Here is an 11,671-nt window from a genome sequence, read left to right on the forward strand (position 1 = left end):
GGAAAGTGCTATTGATTTGCACACTTAGAATCTCCCAAAACCATGAGCACTATCTTTGCTAAGGGTAGGCTGGAACCTGGATAGAATATGAGTATGTGCAGGTGGCATCCCTAAGGATTCAGAGCTTAAGTGGAGCTGAGTACTTCAGCAGTGTAACTCACTTAACTGCCTTGCCAATTTCTACACTGGCTCGATGGGGCATAATTCAAAAAGGAAAAGCTCACATTCATTCCACTCTCCTGGAGCTGAGAGCCACCTCTCTTCATTTAGCTCTCGAGTTTTTCTTGTTGTTGCGTTTAATAACACCCTAGTGGGATGTCTTCTAGATATTACTTTATGGTTCTGCAAGTAATTGCTAAAAGATACAGGGTCTACTTTTTCTATGCTACTTACCTCATTTTATTTAAGAAGGGACTGGGAGGAAGAGATGTGTCCATTTGGCTCACTAATATATGTGTAGTGTCTGGTGTGGTTCCTGACACACATTAGGTATTCAAAGAATATAAGTTGTTGGATGATTTGTTACAGTTTTAGAATTAATAGAAGGATGGCTCTACAGACATTCTGGTTATTTAAGTAGAATGAGTTACGATTGGTCAGAGTCCAGGCCACACTGAACAGTACCCCAGATAAAAGCAATCTTTGCTGTACAGTGAGAGAGTCGCCAATCAGGAGATAATTATCAGGTGTTGACATTCTGCCCAAAACTGTTTCAGACTTCCTGGGGATAAAAAGGAAGAGGTAAGAAGAGACAAAATAATCACACAGAAAATAATTAGAACAAGCAAGTATACCCAACATTTATGACTCTTTACTGTGTACTTGTCTAGATGAGCTCACTCATCTGATTAAACATGTGAGTTAGGATTATAGTCACCTCTTTATAGATGAAAAAACAGAGGCCTAGGGAAATTAAGTGATTATCACAAAGCTACTCACTTAATTGTGAGTATAATTGTATATACAATTGTATATACAATTGTATATAAAATTTATTGAATCCTGGTCAGAACAAAAAGCTTTGCGGTTCTGATTACAGCTGGTCCCTGACTTACAATGGTTCAATTTAACAATGTTTCAACTTTACAACAGGTTTATTGGGACGTAATCCCATTGTAAGTCAAGAAGCATCCATAATTGCTAAAAGTAATTGCAAAGCTACCTCACAGAAAAGAGATAAGCTAGGTTTCATGAAGATCTAGGCTCCTAGGAACAATCACAATGGTCCAGACTCTTCATATTCAACATCTGCCCACATACACGGCCTTTAAGTGGTTCACAAAGGTTATTATTCTTTTTTTTTTTTTTTTTTTTTTTTTTTGAGACGGAGTCTTGCTCTGTCACCCAGGCTGGAGTGCAGTGCCCGGATCTCAGCTCACTGCAAGCTCCGCCTCCCGGGTTTACGCCATTCTCCTGCCTCAGCCTCCCGAGTAGCTGGGACTACAGGCGCCCACCACCTCGCCCGGCTAGTTTTTTTTGTATTTTTTAGTAGAGACGGGGTTTCACCGTGTTAGCCGGGATCGTCTCTCCATCTCCTGGCCTCGTGATCCGCCCGTCTCGGCCTCCCAAAGTGCTGGGATTACAGGCTTGAGCCACCGCGCCCGGCCAGGTTATTATTCTTAACGCTGGTAACTGCATTTTAACAAACCTCTCAGGTGATTACAATGGAAATAACTACTGAGGATATAGGAACTGGTCTAGGTGACAAACAGAAACCTAGACCTGTCCTAGAGTTTCCCCTCAGGCAGGATTTCCACATGGGACAGCCACAGGTCTGGGTTCCTGAGCAAAACGGGCAAGAGACAAATTTCCAATTAAAACGAGCAAATGTAATATTTTACTTCACTAACAATAAAGAAACACATACCCAAACTTCATAGACACTATTGTTCTATCAAGTTAGTGAAGATATTTTTCTTTTTTAAAAAATGAATTACTTGTTCTGGTGGATGAAATGCATACTGTTCTAGACAGCCTTGCTAAAGACGGTGGGGTATAGTGTCAAGCTAATGTGACATTATAATACATTTATTTCTCAATGACAGAAAGTGAAGACAAAATTTCCAAAGAACTTAGTAAGTATTTTTCCCAAATTCTCACAGGCAGGAAAAAGGACATTCTCCTATAATTCAAAACTATTACTACACACAATAAATCCTACATAGATATAAAATATTATTGATATAGAGTTTATATTCAGATTTTCTCTATTGTTCTCAAAATCTGAGAATTCTGGAATCAATCATATTTTCACATGTTACATTTGGTTGTCATGTCTCTTTAGTAACCTACTCTGAATTTGTCTGATGGTTTCCTCATGATCAGATTCTTTGGGGAAGAATTCTACAAAGGTAATATTGTGCATTTCCCATTGTATCTTATGAGAAGATGTAAAATATGACTTTCATTATTACTGATGGTCAGTTTGATCACTTGGTAAAGGTGTTATCTACTAGATCTATTTTCACTGCACTGTTCATCATTTGTAATTAATAAGTAATCTGTGGGGTGACACTTCAGACTATATAAATACCCGGTTCCCCCAAAACTTTTTAGCCATTCATCAACATATCTCGTCTGAATCAATTATTTATATTGGTATTGTAAATCGATGGTTTTATTATTTTATTTTTTCTTCTGCATTTCAGTAGATATTCTTCCATGAAGAGATTTCCTTTCTTACCCTTGAACTTACATATTAATTTATGTATTTATTATTTATTCATTTATTTTTGATAACTTATGGTCTTTTTTGTTTTCTGTGTGCCATAATTAATTAACATCATGATTCCTGTTGATGCTCAAATTATCCCAAGTTTGATCAGTTTGAGCACCTACCAGATACCACCTGTGTTCTTTTTACATATCCCCATCATTTTTATACTTCCTTGCTTTATGACATTCCAATGGGATATTGTCTTTTTCATTACTACATTTTCATATACACGTTTGTCTATTTGTGAACTTTCTATTCGCCTCCATTGAACTATCTACTGATGAATCAATACCACACTGTTTTAATTATAGAAGCTTTATAGTATGTTTTAAAATCTGGCAAGGCATTTGTTAAAAGGATAGAGCTTGCATTAAGTGTTCTTACCACACACGCATGCACACACAGGAAACCATCAAAGGAGCACAAGGAAACTTTATAACATTTACAAGGAAACTTGTGGAGGTGATAAATATGTCTATTATCTTAATTATGGTGATGGTCTCACAGGTGTTGCAAATGTTCAAATGTATAAACTTGTATACATTAAATAAGTACACTTTTTGTATATTAATTTATTCCTCAATAAAACTGCTTAAAAATATCTAGTAAGGCTAGTCACCTCTCCTTTTTCTTTTCTTTAGGGTTCTCATAACTATTTTTATTTTTTCATATAAACTTCAAAATCTACTTGACTAGCTCCATAAAAACAACTTTGTTATTTTTATTGAGATTATGCCAAACTTATTAAGATGGGAATAAATGATAGCTTTATTATGTTTATGAGTACCATTCAAAAACAAGAAAAACTTCCAAACTTATTCAAGTCCACTTTTGTATTTTTCAGGAGTATGTTAATTTTTTTCTCATATAGATTTTACACACTTCCTGTTAAGCTTATGATTAAATAAATTCTTTTTGCTACTAATACAACTGAAGTTTCCTCTTCTGTTATATTATCTAACTAGCTATTGTTTGTTTATAGAAAGGCTTCTGATTTTTGTATTTTAATAGTCTATTACCTTACTGATTTTTAAAATTGTGTTAGTGTTTTCATTGTTGTTTTGGATTTTCCATATATACTATGATATCAACTGTAAATAGAGATAGTTTTACTTCTATTTTAATTATCATGGCTCTTTCATTTGTTCTGATCTGATTGAATGGAATAGTATCTCTAACATATATTTTATATATATAAAATATATATATAAATACATATATACAAATATATATATATTATATACATATATATATATATAAAATTTTTTTTTTTTTGAGATGGAGTCTAGCTCTATCGCCCAGACTGGAGTGCAATGGTGAGATCTTGGCTCACCACACCCTCCATCTCCCAGGTTTAAGCAATTCTCCTGCCCTAGCCTCCCAAGTAGCTGGGATTACAGGCACATGCCACCACGCCCGGCTAATTTTTTGTATTTTTAGTAGAGATGGGGTTTTGTCATGTTGGCCAGGCTGGTCTGGAACTGCTGACCTCAGGTGATCTACCCACCTCAGCCTCCCAAAGTGTTGGGATTATAGACATGAGCCACTGCGCCTGACCCTAACATATGTTTAGATAGTAGTGGAGTTAGTGGACATTCTTGCCTTGTTCTTGGCCTTTCTGTAAATGCCGCTAGTATTCTCCATTAAGTAATATACCAGCTTTAGGACTGCAATGTGTGTGTGCATGTGTGGTTATATATATATATATTTCAGTTATATATCTGATCAGACAAAATCATAAGTTCTTATTTTATTCAGTATTTTAATCAGGAATGGTTCAGGAACGATTGCCAATTTTTGTCAAAGGCAGTTTTAGCATCTATGAAGATGAGTGAAGATGATCATATGATTTTCTGCTTAGATTTATGAACATCTAAATTACGTTAGTAGATTACCTAATATTGAACCATCCTTATGTTTTTGGAATAATGTCACTTGGTCATGACGTTTTATTTTTATGATGAGTTCTTGGGTTCTGTTTGCTAATATGTTTAGATTTTTACTTCTGTATTCATAAGTGAGATTGATCTATAATTTTTTTTGTACTATCTTATATAGTTTAGGTGACAATATATTTCTTATTTCATAAAACTTCCTTGTGGCTTTTCTTGTTTTTCTATACTCAAAAATGATTTAAGTAGCATTGGGAGTATGTGATCTTTGAAGACTTAGGAGAATTCTTTTGAGAAATCTAGGCCTAGTTCTTCTGTTATAGCCTTCTCCATTTATTCTATGGAAACTGGAAGCCCTTGTGTGATTTTGCAAAGCAGAATGTTCCCATTGCCTACAATAGTTTCACTCTTCTTTACAGAGCAAGTAACTATATTCACTAGGTCTGGCTCATATACCATCTTCTCACTCCACCCCTCACTTCAGGACAGAATCAATCTCTATTTTCTTTTATTGCTTCCATAATATTACATTTGTCTTATAGATCTGATCATGCTTGCATTGTAGCATACCTACTTTTGGAGGTATACATTTCTTTCTCCAGTCTCTAAAAGACAGACACTGATTTGATCACATTTAATTCTTCAGCCCCCAAAATACGGGTCAGGCTTTCATAGGTATTCATTAAATATATTTTGAATAATAATCATGGATGGAAGGAAAGAAATAATGGAAGACAAGACCACTATAGTAGGAACCATAGTCTTTTTTTTCTTTTTGAAACAGAGTCTTGCTCTGTCACCCAGGCTGGAGTACAGTGACACAATCTCAGCTCACTGTAACCTCTGCCTCCTGGCTTCAAGGGATTCTCTTGCCTCAGCCTCCCTGAGTAGCTGGGACTACAGGTGTGCACCACCACAGCCAGGTAATTTTTGTATTTTTAGTAGAGATGGGGTTTCACCATGTTGACCAGGCTGGTATTGAACTCCTGACCTAAAGTGATCTGTCTGGCTTGGCCTCCCAAAGTGCTGGGATTACAGGCATGAGCCCCCGCACCTGGCCGGAACCATAGTCTATTAATAAAGTATGTGGACTCTAAGTCAGATATGCTGGAGTTTCTCCCCCAGTGATCTGAATGACTGGCAGGTGTGTAACATTGGCTGCTTACTTTCTGAGTTTCGTTCTACTCGTCTATAGGTAAAGTTTCATAAGGGATTTGTATTCCGAACATGTGTACAATTCTTAACATTAAGTACTGTATGTGCTCAATAGATAATACTTTCTCTCTTTCTTCTCCCCATGGGAAAGCCTGCATTGTAGTTCTCTGGACAATTCCTGGAGAAATCATGAGATATGACTCTCTCACCTGAAGAATCACAGCAAAGGATCCATCCTACCGATAAGTAGTTCCCTCTGAAATTGCCTGAATGAATGAAATTCTCCAGTTCAGGTGAACAGCCCTGAGGATATGCAGGCATGTGTTGTGCTTCTGAGATTTTTACAACATTTGTTTTACAGAGGAAAGTTTACATTAGTTTAACATAGTTAGGAAACATGTCGTCTACAGGAGTAGAATACATTGTATTCTGAACAATTTAGCAGTCCTCAGACTTGGACTTTCTTCCCAGTTCTTGTGCGATTTTCCCAGACAGCAAGTTAGTTAAATGGCCTTTGGCCATGACTCTTTCCCTTGAGTCAGCTTTTCTCTCGTTTAAAGTGTAGAGATAGGGGGGATTTAATTAGCCCAATGCCTGGCACATTGCATGCACTCAATAAATGTTTGTTGAGTATTCGAGTTCTCTCTAGATGGTCACTTTTGCTATTACTATTAATTTATGAGCATATCGGTAATTATTGTGCTGATAATACTGACAGTGAACAAGCACTTAAAAGAAGAGTTAACTCATAACTTATAGGGATGTATAATGAGAGTCCAGATAGTCAACAACCTGTCTGTTTCAAACATATTCACTATTATTCTAATGTTCTAAGGCTGTAATTCTACACATGAAGCTCAGATAATTCTAAGATAGTGAGGAACTGCAGCAACTATCTGGATATTTTCCCTGCAATGTGTGTGTGTGTGTGTGTGTGTGTGTGTGTGTGTGTGTGTGTAAGCCCCGACTAAATATAGAACCCCCATTCTTTGTGTAAGCTACTTAAGAGAAAGGATTTTATCTTTTAATTTTTATCTCTTCAGCAGAAGTTATTATTGCTAGTTCAATCCCAAATCTATACATAAATTATGAAATTTAAAAACCCCTTAAAAATAAGTTTTTAATAAATATTTTTCCTGAAATAATGTTTTTACTGACCTTGAAAATTTTTCTTAGCTGTTGTCATGCTCAACATTACTCACTGATGACATATGTGGTAATGATGGCAGTGTAAAGAAAAAGCTTGAGGAAATACACACGGTGCTGATATTTTACTAAAATGAATGTAGCACTCATTCATAATTGTAATTTAATTTTTAAGTAAAAATCTGATTTCCACTATCATTCCCTTAAGCCTGGCTCGTTATAGGCCTAAAGCCTGTGTGAATTTACACAGCTGCTTTGAGGCTTTGCATATTTCCTTGTTTTAGATTCTTTGATTTTTTTTTAAGGGGTATTTTTACACTGAAGTAAAACACAACTATTAACACTAGCCTGGGGGGAAAAAGAAACTAACAAACCTACAGCTTGAAATGTTTCAAAACTTTGCCTTTAAAATTTTGCACACCCTTTAGAAGTTACAAAAATAAAAACCACTCCCTGTAAAAAAAAAAAAAAGAAAGAAAGAAAGAAAAAAAGATTGAGAACAAACTGTCATGATTTCAGAAAACGATAGCAGACGTGCAGGTGTTAACACCAGAGAGCTCACCTCTGAATAAAATGGTGCCTTCTAAACAGCCACTATTTACATGTTTTAGAATCCTTTCTTGGGCATGGGTGCCTTTATATTGCCCTATTACCACAAGATACAAGCCGTGCAGCAGAATGTTTTCTGTATGGTACCCAGCCAAAAGTGAAACAAGTTGCCCACTGACAGAGAGGCCATTTATAGAACATATTCATTTACACCAGTGCTAGGCAGCCACTGAAAGGCAATGCAAAGAAGTAATTTCTCTTTACCTTGCTTGGAGCAACTCTGACCTGGAGAGCCATGTACACATCCTACGTCAAGGAGGTGATGAAAGCCCCACTCCTTATAGCGATGACATCTGGAAGAAGACACAATTGTCACCGTGAGCTTTTCAATTACTCCTGGAGACTAAGTGTGAGACGCAGTAGTGCAGGATGATTGGATTACGCAAAATGAGACAGATGCCATCTGCGAGCCATGCGTAAGCTGCTGAGTGCCAAAATGAACATCCTTATTAAACGACGGAGTTCTCATACCATTTGTAGTTTGGTCAGATTTGAAAGATGAGTTGATTGTTTTTAGATAGTGCTGCAAATAGGCAGGGACTTGGAATCCTCTCTGGCTGTATGAGTAATTACTGTCTCATACTTAAATTAGAAACATTGGTTTTCAGTTAGGTCTTGAGATTGTTTCCAAAGGATGCTGCTGCATTCATGTTGAAGCATGGCCTGTCCTCTCTGTTTCACTCACAAGGGCCACAGAGTTCTGAGAAAGAAATCATCAGTTCCTTTCACATCATGACAAAGAAATGTAAAAATTATGACTTTTTGTTAGGAAACAAAAGGATTCCCATACTCTAAAATAATGGCCACAGTACAGTGGGTGGAATGTTTTCCAGAAACTGCCAGGAGGCAGTATTGGAGCTCTGTGTCTCTCTGAGTCCTGAGGCTCCAGAACCAATCCTTCATTTACAATCCATTCTCTCATCTTTTTACTGGCACCAACTCTATTATTATTATTTTTTTATTTTTAATTGCTGTGATTACATAGTAATACAGTAATATACCCATAGTATTTATGGGGTATATGATATATTTTGATATAGGCATTGAATATGTAATGATCGCATCAAGGTCAGTGGGATTTCCATCACTTCAAGCATTTATCCTTTGTGTTACAAACAATCCAATTATACCCTTTTAGTTATTTTCAAATGTACAATTAAATTATTATTGACTATAGTCACTCTGTTGTGCTATCAAATACTAGATCTTATACATTCTCTCTAACTCTTTTTTGTATGCATTAACCATCCCCACACTCCCCCTTTCCTCCCACTGCCCTTCCCAGCCTCTGGTAACCATTCTTCTGCTTTCCATCTCCATGAGTTCAATTGTTTTCAATTCTAGCTCCCACAAATAAGTGGGGACATACGAAATTTGTCTTTCTGTGCCTGATTTATTTCACTTAACATAAGGACCTCCAGTTCCATCCATATTGTTGCAAATGACAGGATCTCATTCTTTCCATTGACTGAATTCTATTCTGCACCTGTACCACATTTCTTTATCCACTTGTCTGTTGATGGACACTTATGTTGTTTCTTAATCTAGGATATTGTGAAACATGCTGCAATATACATGGACATGCAGATACCTCTTCGATAGACTGATTTCCATTCTTTGGGGTATAGACTCAGCAGTGGGATTGCTGGATCATATGGCAGTCCTATTTTTGCTCCTTTGAGGAACTTCCAAACTGTTCTCCATAGTGGCTGTACTAATTTACATTCCCACCAACAGTGTCTGAGGGTTTCCTTTTCTTCACCTCCTCACCAGCACTTGTTATTGCCTGTTTTGGGATAAAAGCTATTTTAACTGGGGTGAAGTCATATTACTTTGTAGTTTTAATTTGCATTTCTCTGATGATCAGTGATGTTGAGCAGTTCTCACATACCCGTTTACCATTTGTATGTCTTCTGATAAATGTCTATCAGATATTTTGAGCATTTTAAAATCCTATTATTAGATTTTTTCCTGTAGAGTTGTTTGAGCTCCTTATATATTCTGATTGTTAGCCCCTTGTCAGATGGATAGTGTTTGAGTACTTTTTTCCCATTCTGCAGGTTGGTGTCTTCACTTTGTTGATTGATTCCTTTGCTGTGGCACCAACTTTAGATGGGAACTTAGCTGTGCCCTGTAATCCTTTTTCCGTTACAGCATCTTCTTAACCTCTATAAAGAGAAGATTCTGCAATACCTACCTGCATACCAAAAGCAAAGGTGAAAAGAGTGCCTTCAGCAAGTCCAGGCCTTGATAGTTTTCATCTGAATATGTTATTGAATTTGACATTCATAATGTATATTAATAACACTATCAATGCTCTTTTATTCATATACCTTAGATAATTCCTTTAATATGGGGTTGCCCTGTTCTCTGCTTATATTGTGAGTTCTTGCAGAAAAAGACTTTTCTGTCTGCTAGTAACACTGAAACAGCTCCCAGTGTCGTCTTCAGATCTCAGCACATGGTGGACCCTAAGTAAATGCTGATTGTCCAAATCCCATGCCCTGCCCTGTTTGTAACAGTGATGACCCAGATTTTCTCCTTAAAGAGGGCAGGCGGAGGCCAGGCGCGGTGGCTCATGCCTGTAATCCTCCCACTTTGGGAGGCCGAGGTTGGTGGATCACAAGGTCAGGAGTTCAAGACCAGCCTGGCCAACATAGTGAAATGCTGTCTGTACTAAAAATACAAAATAATTAGCTGGGCAAGGTGGCGGGCGCCTGTAATCCCAACTCCTCGGGAGGCTTAGGCAGGAGAATCGTTTAAACCGGAAGGCAGAGGTTGCAGTGAGCCGAGATCACGCCATTGTACTCCAGCCCTGGTGACAATGAGGGATTCCGTCTCAAAAAACAAGCAAACAAACAAAATAAAAAAAATTAAAAAAAAAAAAAAAGGGCAAGTGGAACTTCCTGGGAGTCAGAGCACAGCATAAAGCAGAGGACTTGTGCCTGACTCACTCTACTCCCAACACAGGCTGCTTTGTGTACAACTCAGATGCCTTCTGAATTACTCAGGTAAACAATAACCACCCAAAAACTATCGCTCAGGAAGTTGGCACCATACATTGGGAACCAATACTCCAGCAACTCTACTGGATAAAATACTGAAAAGTACTAATTTTCTATAATTACATTGGAAAAAAATTGGAAGGCCAGTAGTCTGATGGGTAGAGATTATGTGTATATGGGTATTTACATCTATAATAAGCATTTTTTTTTTCATCAGAGTCACCACACTGGATTTATGCATCATTTTTTGAATTGCTACTGTGATCTATTGTGAGAGAAAGGCATGAGGCATGCGCATACACATTCAGCAACTACAATTCTGATTTCCAAGTCTGTCATTAGACTGATGCAATATTTACATGTGTACATTTTATATGTATATGTGTGTGCATATATATAGTGTATACATATATTCATTCAGCACATACTTATGATAAAGAATAAAATACATACAACTCTTCACATTCTTGAGTTCTGAATTGTGCTCCTTCATATTTCATCATGTTTTAAATTATTTTCAGTCCTTTTGTGTAATTTGTATCCAGAGTTCTCCTTTGTTTGTTAAAAATCTGACTCAGCTACTTCCTTCATGATAGAGGCATTCAAAAACTTCAAGGTACTAAAGAAACATTTTCAAGATTGTAGCACATAATTTAGAATTTCTCCTTGATAAAATCAAAAGAGAAAATGAGCTCACATCCACAATTACTAATTGCAAATCGTTAGGGCCAGACAGGCTTCCAATTTCAGAAAATTTTGAATTTTAGTCAAATAATAGGATCCATATAGTATATCACATGTCCAAGTAGTCCAGAACTTCCCTCTGTATCCAAACATTGTTTGAGCAGCAAAATGTATAAATATTTGCCAGAAGTGGGATAAATGAAAATTAAATAATTTTGTCAATTTGGTTTCATCACCAAATTCATTAAGGTCTGGTAATATTCTGTCACCCAAGGATAATAAAAATAGTTTCCACGGATTTTTAGATTTTTGGATTCACAAAAGGAGTACTAGACAAATACAGATTTAATTATAAGAATCTACAGATTGGCATTGATAATAGAACTCTTGCTAAATTAAATTAAATTTGGCCTAAAGCAGCCTCTGCACATAACAAACTGCAGCCTAATTTAAGAGCATATTCT

General features: G+C 36.7%; 1 protein-coding gene across 1 annotated transcript in view; it reads right to left on the reverse strand.

Annotated features, from left to right (window-relative positions):
- Positions 1–7,882, reverse strand: part of TMEM244 (transmembrane protein 244) — a 31,226-nt gene extending 23,344 nt beyond the window's left edge. The window contains exon 1 of the mRNA XM_078001067.1: positions 7,723–7,882. Within this exon, the coding sequence (XP_077857193.1) occupies positions 7,723–7,755 (33 nt within the window). The 5' untranslated portion in view covers positions 7,756–7,882. The remainder of the gene's footprint in view (positions 1–7,722) is intronic.
- Positions 7,883–11,671: the final 3,789 nt, after the last annotated feature.

Source organism: Macaca mulatta, chromosome 4, assembly GCF_049350105.2.
Source record: "Macaca mulatta isolate MMU2019108-1 chromosome 4, T2T-MMU8v2.0, whole genome shotgun sequence".
Classification (NCBI taxonomy): Eukaryota; Metazoa; Chordata; class Mammalia; order Primates; family Cercopithecidae; genus Macaca; species Macaca mulatta.